The sequence below is a fragment of the Spodoptera frugiperda genome, chromosome 1, assembly GCF_023101765.2.
Source record: "Spodoptera frugiperda isolate SF20-4 chromosome 1, AGI-APGP_CSIRO_Sfru_2.0, whole genome shotgun sequence".
Lineage (NCBI taxonomy): Eukaryota > Metazoa > Arthropoda > Insecta > Lepidoptera > Noctuidae > Spodoptera > Spodoptera frugiperda.
Window position 1 is genome coordinate 2,084,785 of NC_064212.1, and position 15,288 is coordinate 2,100,072.

Genomic DNA, 15,288 nt, shown 5'->3' on the forward strand with positions numbered 1-15,288 from the left:
AGGCAAATCCTCCGCTAACGTCGGTCACCGGTGACCACCACGGCATTCAATGTGTTAAACGCTCTGATACAATTTGTCGGTACTCTTTTAAAAGCTTGGCGATGCAGTTGTAACTCTTCTGGTATTGCTGGTGTCTATGGGTAGTGCTGATTGCTTACCATCAGATAATCCGTTCGCTTGTGAGCCACTCTACTCCGTAAAATAAGGAAACTATTCAGCCGAACCTGGATCTGAAGCCAATGTGGATTGAAAACAACTAAGCTAAAAAAGGTGTGCATTCCTAACCGATATAGCCATTGTATCTTTACCATAATAATGATATAATTGTTACTACCATTACATACTCATATATCGTTTTCCTTCACCGTTTGTCTGTGGTATCTGAATAATCTTAGAAAGTCGGAAAAAGTGACATTGGTACTTGCCGTTGGTAGGTTTCAAACCCGCACCCTCATGCATGAGAAGCGGGTGTCTTAAATCTCCGGGTTACCACGACATTTATAATTAGTTATATGCAAGATTGATAATTATTTTTAGGATCATCTATTTACTATAGTAACGTGTAGTAAGTATCTGGTATTTTCCACGTATTACTCTACTCTACCACCACTTTATCCAAATAACATGGGTTAGGTTTAACAGATGTATCCTAGGGTACCTCTAGGCCGAACTAATTCTACAAATCTAGTTAGGATCAGCAATTAGGCTCTAGGCTAATGTTAACGCGTTGCGGGCATTGATTTAGGCTTTGGAAGTAAAGTTTAGGATTGTATATAGTGACTTAGATTTGACTTATTTTGTTTATAGTTACAAAAATGCAATTCTTAGGATGAGGGGTTGAGTTAATTTCAAAAGGTTTTTTTAATTGTATCAGAATAGGCTGACCAATTACCTATTCTATCAACTTTGTACCCTTAATTATCTGCTGTTATTGCTATTGCTTTATGCTATTGGTAGAAACTTGAATTGAATTCAGTGATATTAAGTCACGTCAACAGAATAAACACCAACATTACCAAACAACACCAAAAAACAAGATGGAGACACAAGCTCATGTGCTAATGCCAATTATAGATATGTACCACATTCACAAGTCTTGAAAAGATGGTTTCTTTTCGACGTAAAAGAAACCACAATATAGCGCCATCCTGTGTCAATACATGTATTTATATTATAGTCTTCTAAAAGTACCATATTGATAGACCATCTTTTCATCCATACCTTGGCATCATTAGAGTCTTCATTGAAGGATGGAGAGGCGACCGGTGATGGAGCCAGGGTGCACACCGGTGAGTTCACCTCCGATGGAGCTTCAGCACCACTTGACGGGCTGGGCAGCGTTGCTGGGGAAGAAAGGGCTGATGAGCATATAAAGGGTAAAGGAAACTTTTTTTTTTCACAAAAGTGGTATATTCTGTACTATAAACACTACTTTTATGAAAATGTTATGGAAAGGTACTGCCTCTTGAGATAAAGGCATTGCCTAGTTCAGGAGACAGAGCTTGATGTGATTTGGATGTTGTTATAGAAATAAAAAAATATTTCGGAACCTTGAATCAAGTTCTTTATTATAGAAAAAGGACCTAATTTCTCTAGTCCCGTTCTGTAACCTTGTTTAAAAATTGAATAAAAATATTGTGCGTAATAGGTAAAAAGAGGTCTAATGCTTTTCATAATTGGGGGGCTAACAAAAAACTGCTTAATTTTGGTCTTCCAATACTTCAATTAAGAAATGAAAGTTTCAAAGACCCACAAACGTAAGGTTTTCTAGTAAACTTACGGGTCATGATGGAGGATGGTGTGACTCCTGGAGCGGGAGACTCGAGCCTTGGAGACGATTCCCTGGAGGCTGGTCCAGTGTCGCAGTCATCCTCACCAACTGTTGAATGGAATGGTCATAAGCTTTGCCATCAATATCAGCAATCAAACTGCTGATTGTCGACTGCCTTTAAGTAAATCAGCCGCAAAATAAAAAAAGGAAATTAGAATAGAAGCTCAAATAAAAAATGAATCATTGAAGTAAATATGGTTTTGGACATCTAGACATTTAATTCTATTCATTAAGTCAAATCATTGTCTAACCTTTAACCGCATATTTTCCGTTTCCCTGTCGCATGCAGCACGCATCATGCATATTTTTTTCGTTATATTCACGCGATTGCTCCTTCTTATTTGGTGTAAAATTAGTTTTTTTGATTTGTAACCGCGCGCTGGGGCTATCCATCAAATTCTCACCTTCGACTTCAGTAACAAAAGCTATTAAAATCCTACCTTTATCATCAGACACTGGTTTAGAGAACAGCAGATCATCATCAGCAGCGTCTACTCCGAGCCAGTTCTCAGCATTGTGGATGGCGATCAGGTCTCTGACCAGCTGCTCATCAGACTTGCCACCCGTGTCACCCCCCTTTCCTCGAAGGGGTCCAAATACGGGGTGGTTGTAGAGAGGATCGTTGACTACTGGGTAACCTGTTTGGAGATAGTGTTATAATAATATGAGTAAAATGTGAGGATGATTTTCCATCAGAGATGTGCTATGTTTACGTTGGTATGGATGCGTTTGGCTTCCACCAAACATTATTCATTGGTCATCACACATAGTTTAGCACTACTCGCACTATCTATCATCCATCAAATGCTGCGTATAGTTTAGTATCAGTATACTGCTCACACCGATACATAGCTTAGTGACAGCTATTACATCGCAGCATAGCTACGTAGCACATCTCTGGTGGAAAACTACTTTAATGAGGATGATGGTGGCAGACATATTTGTATACTGTCTTTTTTTTGTAAGAGCACGATTGCTAGCCCATTGTAAAGTAAATTAACATGTTTAATTAAGTTTTACAGCTTATTCGATACAGATATTGTTTGACAAAGTAACTTAACTACTTTCAAGTCACGCCAAGGACTTATACTCACGAGCAACATTGCACAAACTTATTTTCCTTCTTCTAATCATAAAAAAGAACACTCTTTAAAACCCAAAGCCACCCACAACTTACCCAAATACTGCAAGTGCACTCTGATCTGGTGCATCCTTCCTGTCTTCGGTTTACAGAGCACCACGCTGGTGTTGCTGGCTGTGTTGTAGCCTAGCCTCTTGAACACTGTCGAGCAGTCCTTGCCCTTGGCTGATACCTTGCATACTCCGATCTTGTAGCTCACCACTTCTATTGGCTCTTGGCATTCGATTTCTTCACTGTAAGGAGATTGAGGGTTAGTTTTGTATGAAAAAGGTTTGTAATAGACAAGGGTGTGGCTGTAATATATTTGTATAGTTCTAGTGAGCCTTTTATTCTTATATTTTAGGGGATGAGGCTATTGCAATAAATAGCACATTTCCAGATTCCGAGCTACCACTGAGAAATTTTCGAAAATCCGTAAAATGCCCAGTAATACTTTGCTCGACGCGGAGATTCAACTCGAGACACCTTACGTGGCAGTCGCACTTGCGACCTACTACAGTTCTAAAGTTAGCATATTACAAAAAATCTAATGCTTTTTGAGTTCTGTACGTCTACTGATAAATATTTTGAGAAACCATCAAAGATTTTTTTTTCTATTTCAGAAAAATATTGCTACAATTCTAGGTTAGTTATTGTGAATAGAGTTTCAGACAAAAGAAACCGCTAATTGGGTTAGAAGAGGGTTTTGAAAATAACGAATTTAATTAGGAACGTCAAGGTTACCTAACTAATTAGAGCAAAAATACTATATTAAAGCTAAAATTGACATACTGAATCATACTGTCCTTCAGAATTATTAGAATTTAGAATTTAAACCAAACTCGTGTCTGCTTTACGTTTAACGAGATCGAAATGAGAGCGCGTTCGGCACTCTGATTGGTTGGTTTATTCAAGTCGGCCTATCAGAAAGCCGAACGCGCTTTCGTTCCGATAAGTTTAAACGTAAACCAAACTCATACTAAGGGTACCTACTGATTGGTTGGTTTATTCGAACCGGCGAATCAGAGCGCCGAATGCACTCCCGTTTCGATTACTCTAAACTTTAAGCAAACTCGTACTAACGTTATAAAAGCCAAAACCACAATTAAACAAAACCATTTCCAATTTAAAAAACACCACCATTCACCAGTCGGTAAAAGAACAATTTTACACCGTCATAAATACTGTATCATGTTGATTGTACTGGAAAATTGTAAATGTATTGAAACACCGCCAATTGACTATTATTCCAATGTTGGATGTGAATGAATCATTCATAAAATGGCGGAGAAATATTCTAAACGAGACATTCATTGAATATGTTGAAAAATCTTTTGAATTTATGACGAAGTTTGAATGTGTTGACTGTGATTGGAATCATGAATGAGTTAGATATTAAAAAGTGAAAATATTTCATTGATGTCCAAATAATATCGTAGTTGTGAATGAAGGGTAGAGAGAGGTGGCTTAATAACTCTCATTCATTCAAAAATGCCTTTGGAGTACACGGTGATAGGCTAATAAATCTTGGCATCTGACATCATTCTATTGAGCTTCATGGTGATGATAAAACTGACGTGAAACAACGCTTGCGTTGTGTCTAATCTTCTCAATCCCCGATTTACCAACAACCCTTAAATTCCTAACCCTCAAAAGGCTGGCAATGCACTTATAACACCTCTGGTGTTTCGGATGTCCATCGGCGGTAGCGATTGCTTGCCATCAGGTGATCCGTCCGCTCGTTTATCGGCATATACCATAAAAAACTAAATAAGTTACTTAACTAAAACAAATTTTATTACTCACAGAAATTTTATATTGTATATTTTAAAAAAATAACAACCATGAACCTTCATATTCCAAGTTACATCTTTATAAAAACACTTCGTAACTCACCAAGTGTACTTAAATCGATAAACATTTTGATTGGCTTGTCAACAGTGATATTTTATAAGAGCAAATATAAACTCTATAAGTCTGTCTGTTAGAGTTTAATTTCGTTTGAATGTGTATAAATGGTCGTGTCATTGGTAGTTAAGAGATCGATACTAAGTGTTGAAGCTTCAACAAATTATCAAAACTTGTTGTTATTTAGTTTAAATAGTATTTATGTTGAGGAGCTTATTGCAATATTTAAACTTATGTCAACTGTGCAGTCAACTGCAAAACTAATTACATCACTTAGGATTTTAATCTCACCTACCGGGTGACAACTCCAAAATTTGTTCAGTTGTTTTACCGTTTACGCATAATAAAAAGACTCATCCTGACTTTCGTGAAAGCCTAGACCTTACCTAGACCTTTGCAAGAATTCCTACTTATTTAATAAAAGCTGATAGAAGAGCTACTTACTCAGGAAACTCTCCATCCACTCTGCAGACATATTCCTTCTGCACTTGTCTGTTCCTGATCTGGTGTTCCATCTGTCTCGCCTTCTTTGGACTCCTCCCGAATAGTAGGAGACCTGGTCATCATCACATATCATTAACATCATTATTAGAAAACAGCATTAATATAAAGAGATTTGAGAAGATAACACTTTTTTTAATTGACACGGTCACTAGCTTTAACTGTAGAAATTAAGACGGAATATCGGAAAAGCATAGACGTTAATAAACATGGTAAATATCCTGTATTAAGTTCTAATGTTAAAATATCATTTTTTTTAATATTTTTATAGAAATTTATTAGTTTTTTTTTGCTGTGTGGAAGTATAATCTAAATTATCATCATTGAAAGAACTATATACAATATAGTAATGTATTAAATTGTTTACTATATACACACATTTTACATTTTTCAATTCCATTACTAAAGAAAACCTCACTGTTAACAAAGCCAATTTACTTTTACAAAAACAATAGTCGTACATTTTATTCATAACTCTAAAAGCATGAATAGTTTAACGACCTCGCTTTGACGACTCTAAAAACCACATCTTACACAGCATTTCTTTAAAAAATAAAGTCAGAAACTCCAACCATTTATCAAATGAGATCCCGTCTTACGTTGGAAAAGGAGCAGAAACCAGATTTAAATTTACACCAATTAACATCTGTGGTCCTAGTGGAAAAAGGGTGTAAGTAGGATTTTGTCGAAAATAAGTTAATTATGCCTAAATCGTAAGAAAAAACTTTAATTAATCGAGCTTTTACCTATAAAATAACACAAATAAATGTGAATTAACTAAAAAAAGAGTAAACTACGCGATAGACTCCTCTGTGACTCGAATCTAGTAGAGCTTTTCTCCATTAATGTACGTGTGTAAACCGTGATTTTTTAGTTAATTCAGTATGTCTCACGATAGTTATTATAAAAATACAAATACATGTGATTAAGTAGCGGTTTAATGAGACCAAACGCGAATTTAAAGCGACTTTTATTGCGTCTCCTATAAAATTGCAATTTTAGACTTAGATCGGTTTTTCACTAGGGCCACAGAAATTTCAGTGAGTGTAATTTTCTAAGAGGCTTCTCGTGAAAAGATTTTGCAGTTTAGGGCTTACCTGACGTCAACCTGTCGAGTCTGTGAATGGTCCTCAAGTTTTTCAAGTTGTACTCTTTTGCGAGAATAAAAACGACTGTGTTGTGCCTGTACCGTCCACATGGATGCACCTAGTAAAACATTTCTTATTAAAATGGATTTAAATTTTGAGTAAAAACGTTCTGTAAATACGTTTCAAGATTTAATCTTAACCATGCTTTCGAATTGAGAGTAATGTTTTATCGAAAAACGTAATAATTTATTAAAGTAGTAATTGAAATTCGAGATAAAAAATTGTTTTCGTCTGAATACTTAAACATCAATTTGGCTTTGCTCTTCTTATTTTAAAGTCGTAAGAGAAAGTTGAGGACAGTTTTAATATTCAGACGTTAGCCTATTGATTCAAAATTTTTAAAAAACTTGTAGACAACTTAACAAGATACCTGATGAATAATATAAACGAATAAAGCAACGGTGATGAAGCAAGTCAAATGAGAGGTCAGTAATCATTTCCATGACAAACATCAAGCGAAAATACCACCTAAATAAAGTTTCTTAAAGTTGTAAATATATTAGCAAGATTGAATATAGTCGCTAGATTTTTGCCACAGGAAACTAGACCTTAATAATGATGATAATGCACACAAAAGGCACAGTGACCATACGTTTCTGCAATATAAAAGTAAATAAGAGTACAAATAACACAGCAAAATCAATATATTGATTCACATGCACAGTAAAGAGTGAAAGAAAGACGAAGAAAGAGATAGAGAATAAAGTAAAGCGAGTACCGAGCCATGAAACAAACAAATTTAACATTTCGAGAGATTGAATTGCATCGATTTTTACTCGTAACCTCCTTGACACGAGTGACGGTAATGGTAGCGGAAAGAACAATACATTTTTAGCACAATCAGCCAATTGATTTTTAGAGACAATTTTTTGTATACAAGAAGTCCTTTATTCTGATAACAAATTAACAATATTGAAGAAAACACATGCATTTTCATTGAATGAAATTTCTCAGTACAGAAGTTGGTATACTTATTCAAGGTTAATACTGTAAAACTTCTCATGCATAAAATCGTTCACCGTTTTACGAATATCTCATATACGCCTTCCACGTAGTAAATTCGAGTTTGTATTTTATTTATAGACGGTATAAAACCGCTACCATCCACTGAATTTGTTACTGCAAACATGATTTGGGTAAAAGGTAACAAGAATTGACAAAATGGGACATTAGACACTCTTAATAGATTCGATATATAAGCTTTTGCAACTCAATTTACCAAAATGTCAAAGAAAATACAAGTAAACTTGTTTCTGGACAAAAAAAAAATTGAATCAGTATAAACACTTTGGATAACACGGTACCCGCTCGAAAGAAATGAAATGAAATAAAATAGTAGAAAGTATACGGGGCTCGCAATACTCAAGTTCGGGACCACTTTCAAGTGGTATTTTCGACAAGACCGCACATTTTCAACTCTGTTTGTGGTATTATGTTTCAAACTTTTGTGCAGATCACAATCTAGTCAGACTCTGACAGCGTACTTTTTTTGGACCGAGAAAAAAAAATTAACCCACCGAATTTCGCCGTGCTATCTTTGAACAGATTTATTTTCTTTCTCATTGTACTTTCAACGGTCTTTCTTTTACGTCCTTTTTGTTACAAAAAAGGGATCCTTCTATTGCGGGGAAAGCGTAATGTTACAAAAAGATATTACAAACTTCGGGGATTATTTAATTGCCAAAGATTTTCTGTCGTCTCACAAAGGCCTTTGGCTGTGTATGCATTTTGGGGAGTAATCACGTTTCTGCTTTTTATGATATTGGGGTATGATGAAGATTCGGATTTCGGGTTCGGTTTTAAGCGCATTTTAAGGTCCAAATACCAGTCAGAGCCTGACGATGATGATAAAACGGTCCCAACGCATGACTCACCGGTAGCGAGCAAGGCTTGTCTAGCACGAGTAGCTCTTCATCCACGTGTATGATGCGCAAAGGACTAGCGAGCACTGGAGTCTCGTGCCTGGCCCACCACGGACACAACATTGTTTCATTACGGACTTTATATAGTCTTATGATGTTGCAATTGCCTTTGAGAACAACTGTATCAACGTCCGTTGTTTTATTTCCAAAGTATTCTTTCATTTCGTTAAAATAATAATCAGAAATCTGGATTGTGATTACAGCAAACGAAATTCAAACAAGGCTTTATATAAATTCTTAGCTGTTACTAACTCAATATCCCCTTTGCGGAGTCTGCTTGGGAATTTAATAATGCAGAAAAATCTGTTCCATAAATATTTTGATCGAGAGAGCTAGACTTCAAACTGAGCTTTATTGATGTATGAGTTATGTACAAGGCGTGGTTATATACAACGTAGAACAATAACAAACTCTTCTGTCTTCAGTAAGTAAGACATATAACATTTGGAAGATTCACAAGTACTTTTAGCACCAAAATCTAAAGTAGAAGTAAAATTTTCTACTAGAAAAGGTATAAATAGGGATATTAAGGGTACAAAACAGCTAAACAAAGGTGATCTTAATGGCTTATTCTATTATGCATAGAGTGGAAACGTTAAAATTAATGAGATACTCAAAGTGCATTACAACATCATAGACAATGTAAATACTTAATACACTGGAGACACAGCAGAAATAGGGTCCTACTTTTAAATGCATGACATTTCGTTAAAGTAATTAAATAAAATATCAGTGCGTCATGTTAACGCATTAATATTTTCTTAAAGACTCGGATAAAAGAAAAAAGTGGAATTTCTTTGTTTGCGTGCAAGAATTTGGAACATTTGAGTGAATGTGTTTTTAATAAAAATGGAATTTCAATCCAAGTGAGTACAAGTACAAGAAGGACCGTATAAAGGAACAATTAACTATTTCGCTGTGTGAGTTATTTACGAGTCTAAGGATTCTAATCCCGCTTGATTTGATGGCAGGATTCTTGTATCTAACACATAAAATGAGTTTTACAGTGTACCGACTTGCTCGTACGAATAACTTTTGTGGAAACGTTAAACTTTATAAGATTTTAATGAATGTACTTTTGAGTATATTATTATATATTTTGTTTACCAAGTGCGTCGTAGGTATACGATTTAAATTTATTTCGTGTATGTATTTGTATTTGTGATTTCAGAAGTTTAATTGTTTATGTTAGAAAGAGTATATTGTTAGTTTAGTAGATATTAAGAATTAAATTGAAAGAGAAGCATTAAAGAAGAATTCAGTGCATTAGTAGTAGCGACTAAAGATTTAGAAGCTGATTAAAGATACGTAAAAATATATAACAAAATAGGTACCTACTATAAATAATAAAACCGAAATCGTATTTCTAGAGATACAAAAGATTACGAAAGACATAAAAATACAAGTAATAGGTAAATACAAAATACAATTGATTACGAAATAACCTAGTTGCGTATTTTTGGTATACGTTTGATTATCAAGAAGAAATGTAGGTCACATTGAAAATATTTCACTTTGCACCGCTTTTGGGGGTCTTACATTGAGCCGTTATTATCAATCACTGGGATGGGCGTCCCAGGATCATTTGGACCCTTTTACATTCTAACTGACGAAATATTTCTTTTATACGGGATCCGCGTAACAATTACGTCGGCATAATCTATATTGATTTCTTGTTTTGACCGATTCTATTGGCTTGAATTTGTTACCATCGGGCATTTCGGTGGATTTTTGAGTGGTTTCGGTGAATTGGCTGGTCCCTAATTTAAGGGTAAATTGCTATATTAAATTCGCAGTAATATCATAAAAAATGTAACGCACGATAAAGATAAAATAAGATATTCTTAATTGAAATACCGTGTACCTACCTAACAATTTTGCTTGATTTGTTTGGTACCGAACAGCTTGATTTGTTTGGTACAATTTCTTTAAAACTAGCGAACACCGCGAATCTTGTTTCGCCTTAGAAATTTTTGATAATTTTTTCTTTCATATTTTGCTGACCATAACAAACCTAACAAAAGAATTGGCGAAATCGGTTCATCCGTTCTCGAGATATGCGCTTAGTAACATATTTAACAATACATATTTATTAGCATTTCATTTCGTTATTTCAGTATTATCATCAATCATTACGATTCTGTATAAAATCGTTTTCTAAGTTTCAACTCATACGATACAAAGCCCTAAAAGGGTAAACAGAGTTCAATATAATTATACTAAAGCGGATTTAACGTCAATTACAACTCCTATACAATAAAGGGGGCCAAGCCTATTCTCATACAACGGGCAATAACGAATCACAGTTTTTAAAATACAAACAAATAAAAGGCAACGATGCAATATCCTTTCCTGAAATTTCCACTTCACTGAAACGAGACGTGAGGGGAGAACTAAGCGCGTCTGAAAGTCTAGGTAAGATCTAGATATCCTAGATGGAATCTAGACTTTGTATTATTACTACATGTTATGTTTACGTGTAATTCTTACTTTAATATAAGATGTACGATTGTGTGTTTGTTTGTTGGAGAGGATTTTGTGTCTGGATATATGTAGTCAGGGCTGGAGAGTGATAGAGGTTACTTTTTGCTTTTGAAAACGTGAAGCCGCGTGTGGAAAGCTAGTGGTGATACACTAGGACTAATTATTTTGTTTATAGTGTGGTCATAATCGTGACTACTTAACAAAAGATTCAACGTTTGATTATGGTCTCAGACAATTGTTTGAATTCCACTGTGGAAGTTGCGTTTCGTTTCAGTATATAGAAATATTCTCGCCTTATCACATAGATAGGCAGATATAATAACATATGACATTATGAGGCACAATACAGACTTGTAACATAACTACTGAAAATTCTGTTCACAAATTAACAAGCTAATATAAGAACAAGAATTATATTTCTCAATTGAATGCAAAGTAAGGAATATTAAGCATCTCTAGCTACCCCTGAAAGGCCGTGATACGTAACAACAAGAGGGTTTAATGACTACATACATACATACAAACACACTAGCAAGAGTAATTGCTGTACATTGTTGTTTCACTCTGGGATCCACGTCAGGGCTCCATTTTGGTTCAAAGGGATTTGCCATATTTGGGCGTGAAATGCTTACTTTGAGTTTAAGGATCGTATTAAGCTGATTATTTCATTCATCACATATAACATATAACAATGGGCTTCTGATTACTTAACGAGGTTTTGTATGAATATGTGTGTGTGTGTGTGTGTGTACTAAATTTAGATTTGATAGGTTATGTTTTGAGGTTTACGTAATAGAGTGGCGAGGCTGTTGTTACTCGCTGTCTATTAAAACCTCTTACTTAATACTTTGTCCGATTTAGGACCCAAAACTAATTGTACAAAGCAGAGACTAATTGTATTGTCACTAAGTATGTTATTTTAAAACTAACTGAAATGGCAAACTTCGTACCGCTTCAAAAAAAAAAGGTTTTTCTCCTTTTACACCTACCTTGGACTACAAGTACTACAACAAATAATTCAAGACCAAAATTAGCCAAATTGGTCAGGTCTTTTAGTAAGTTTTCATTACAATGTTTGTTCAAAAAGTATGATATAGTAACTAGTAACAGATATAGTAGCTTAGTTGAAGTATATTTGGGGATAAACTGTTTAAAATTAAAACTAACTCAATAAAATACATTCGAAGTCATTAAAGGGTAATAAAATACAAAATGCTGTTATTTTTTTGTAATAATAGACAAAAGAATAACTAAAGTACATAGCATTTTATTACGTACCTTTAGAGAACTATGATAGGATCCGCGATAAAGCGACCTTTAACTCTTACTACGCTTTTAATGCTTATAAAGATGTTGAATGGCCAACAAAAACCAGTTTTATTGAAGGCAGAGATTGAAAACATGCGTCCGAGGTAACAAAGAAACAAATCGTAAAAATACAATTTGCACATTAAATAGAGCTTAGTATGAGTTCCTTCGGCTATCAACTATTTTATGGCAGTCTGCCGACCAACGTAATTGAAAAGCGTAATGATAAAGGCATTATCGAATCGCAGCTACATCCCAAGATCTTCTTTAAATACATCAATAACACCATTGACGGCTCTCTTCAATAAAATTTTCTATAGAACTTATTTCAAATCCAACTATTTTATAAGCTCCTAACGCTGAATTCAAATACTCATAATATTTGCATTTCTAAGATCTACCTCGGGGTATTGAAGAAACATATTTCTCGATTGAAAGCAAAGTAAGGAATATTAATTCGACGCCTACGTCTAAAAATATACAGCCTGTATAAAGCCCGACGTTGAAGTTGAGTGAGTGCTAAAAAAAATCAACTTCTTCCCCTGTTTTACATGTAAATTCCTACACCTCCCACACTCCTGTTTTATTCCGTAAAAGCCGATATGAAAGTGCTTCATAATATTAGGTATCTTCTATCATGTAACGTCGGAGTATTTCTTGCCAAAGGGACCGCTTTACGCTAACGCAAAGGACTTTGTGAGAAACTAGCTTTTAGGGACAGGAAAGCGGATTTCAGAGAAATGGGAGCCTAGCACGGTGGCCCCACTAAAACCGTGCGACCAACTAAATTAAATTCCCGCCGGTTAGACATTAAATGCGATGTTATCGTCTGTCTGGCTAGTAAAGTATTACATCGAAATTCAATTCACGAGTTATGATCTCTTTATAATTTTTACTTAGAACTTTAGAAGCGAAGAAGAAATTAGATTCTAAAGAATAAAAAGAAGCTTTAATTAGTGCATCACTAAGTCTATATTAGCACGGCATGCGACACAGAAAGGGTGATATACAGTTGAAGTATGACAAGCGTACACATTACATGGCTGTCTCATTTGCCACTTACGGGGATAGAGGCCGGTTTGTTGACAACCACAATGTCCTCGTCGATATGAACGAGGGTGATCGGTTGGCTGGTGACCGGTACTTCGTGCCTGCAACGATACACACGTCAGGCTTTCGGCTTCTGGGCGACGGACTCGGAGCAAAACCACATAGCATTATGTTGTAGACGGACAATCACCTTTGTGTAGACGATATTGATTATATTTGGTACTAAGTGGAGTGTTTATAGAATTAGTCTTCAGGTTCATTTTGTTGCTGGAGTCTCTATTAGTGTTGTTCAAGTCGATAATTTTGCTCAGAGTTCGTTACAATATCAGTTCTCGTGACGTATGAAATAAAGATTAGACGAGAACGTTACAGCAAATGACCATGCGTGAGCGTTCGTAAGATGTATCGTGTGATGCATGCCGTTCGGACACAAGACACTGTGTTGGACCATCTGCAGTAAATTTAAGATATCAAGTGTTAAAGAACTGTGTCTCCTTGGAATACGGCCAATATGCACTCGCATGCTCATTCGGTGCTTAAGATTATTATTGAAGATTATATTTGTGTTACAGTGGACTAAATACAAATTAGACCTGAAATACGAACAAGCGACGCACGTCACATTATTAAAAAAATATATTTATAGTTAGAGTAATTGTGATAGTATGTAAGGATACTTTAGTAAATAAATACATATAAGGCGAGAAAAATAAAGTTATTATTTACAATACTGAAATCAAAGTAACATTTGAGTTTGACGAGTATTGTGTAGAACAAAATAATGTTGATGTGTTTGGTTCGGGGTTTGTGTGTATTTATTTCTAAGGTGCTGTAGCTATCTGAAGCGAACTACTAGATACCGTTGTCTTTGTGGATGGGAATGTATTGTTACCTATGAACAACGTTTGCTAGGAGGTCATTGTGCTTCAATCTGTAGTCAGGGTCCACTCTCTCGTAGTTGACGGTGAGGGTCCCCGCTCGGATGCACCGCTCGTACTCAGCTGCCGGGTGGGCCCTGAATTCCCGCGCAAACACGTCGAGAATTTTCTCACCGACCCACCTTCCTTTGGTGAACGTTGTAAACGTGAAGTAGTACGGGTACACTTTCCTGAGGCCTGGAATTAAAAATGCTTTGAATATTTTTCTACAAAATAACCCAACAAAAAGGGGTAATGGTGAAATACCAACAAAACATAATCAATAAACGTAGACATTCTTGCTTCATATCTAAAATTAATGTAACCACATTAAGGTTTCACTGTAAAGTTAATATCACACTTAAAATGATTAAAATTCTCTAATTTATCAAATAAAATCTGGACTGAAAAGGCTGCGAAATATTTCCAGCATTTTAAAAAGCGGTCATATCGCAATTTATAAGTCGTTACCTCGAAATATCTGCATAGCTGTAAAGCACAGCGGGGGGTTGAATGAAGAAAGCGCCATTGCGGTTAGATGACTAAGGCCATTAGATCATAATGGGCCCTTCTGACATTAGCTATATTGAAAACTAGCGTGCCCGCTGTTTCATCCACTTAATGTCAACGTGTGAGGTTACGTAATGGGTCGACACGTTGCTACTTTTTGTTAAAAGTATTGTATTATGTCGGTAAGTATTGCTTTTAAACAAGTTTTGTGATACTATATTAATGTTACGTTTAATTTTATTAGTAGCAGCGCGACAAATGCTGCGTCGTGTGTTGCGGAATGCTGATCATGAACATGAGCCTGCGGCACGGCTTGAAACTAGTCGAGTTCCTCATCAAACAATAACGATAACTAATATTTAATGTTATGTTTGTATGCAAAAACAAAATGAAACGCTAATGTAATGTAATAGACAAAAACAAGTAAAAAAACAATATCAAATGATGAGAAATGTAGATATCAAAGTAACAAAAGTCGTTCAGAAAATTTCGAAATTAAATCAATTAAATTGGATACGCGTAATACCGTTGGCCATATCAATGAAAATTATCTTTCTATTCTTCAAAAAGGTAAAGATGATGAGAATGA

The 15,288-nt window shown here is 35.4% G+C and overlaps 1 protein-coding gene across 5 annotated transcripts in view; it reads right to left on the bottom strand.

Moving 5' to 3' along the window:
- The window catches only part of LOC118273278 (pseudouridylate synthase RPUSD2-like), a 465,443-nt gene that overhangs the window by 4,956 nt on the left and 445,199 nt on the right, over positions 1-15,288 (bottom strand). For 4 of the 5 annotated variants that reach the window (XM_050696231.1, XM_050696241.1, XM_050696232.1 and 1 more), the window contains 8 exons: positions 14,165-14,387; positions 13,286-13,373; positions 6,458-6,566; positions 5,304-5,415; positions 3,009-3,205; positions 2,272-2,469; positions 1,781-1,879; positions 1,222-1,343 (listed from right to left, as the gene is read on the bottom strand). In XM_050696231.1, the coding sequence (XP_050552188.1) occupies positions 1,222-1,343; positions 1,781-1,879; positions 2,272-2,469; positions 3,009-3,205; positions 5,304-5,415; positions 6,458-6,566; positions 13,286-13,373; positions 14,165-14,387 (1,148 nt within the window). Of the gene's footprint in view, positions 1-1,221; positions 1,344-1,780; positions 1,880-2,271; positions 2,470-3,008; positions 3,206-5,303; positions 5,416-6,457; positions 6,567-8,382; positions 8,471-13,285; positions 13,374-14,164; positions 14,388-15,288 lie in introns of all 5 variants that reach the window. The other variant, XM_050696234.1, reaches the window with a different exon arrangement.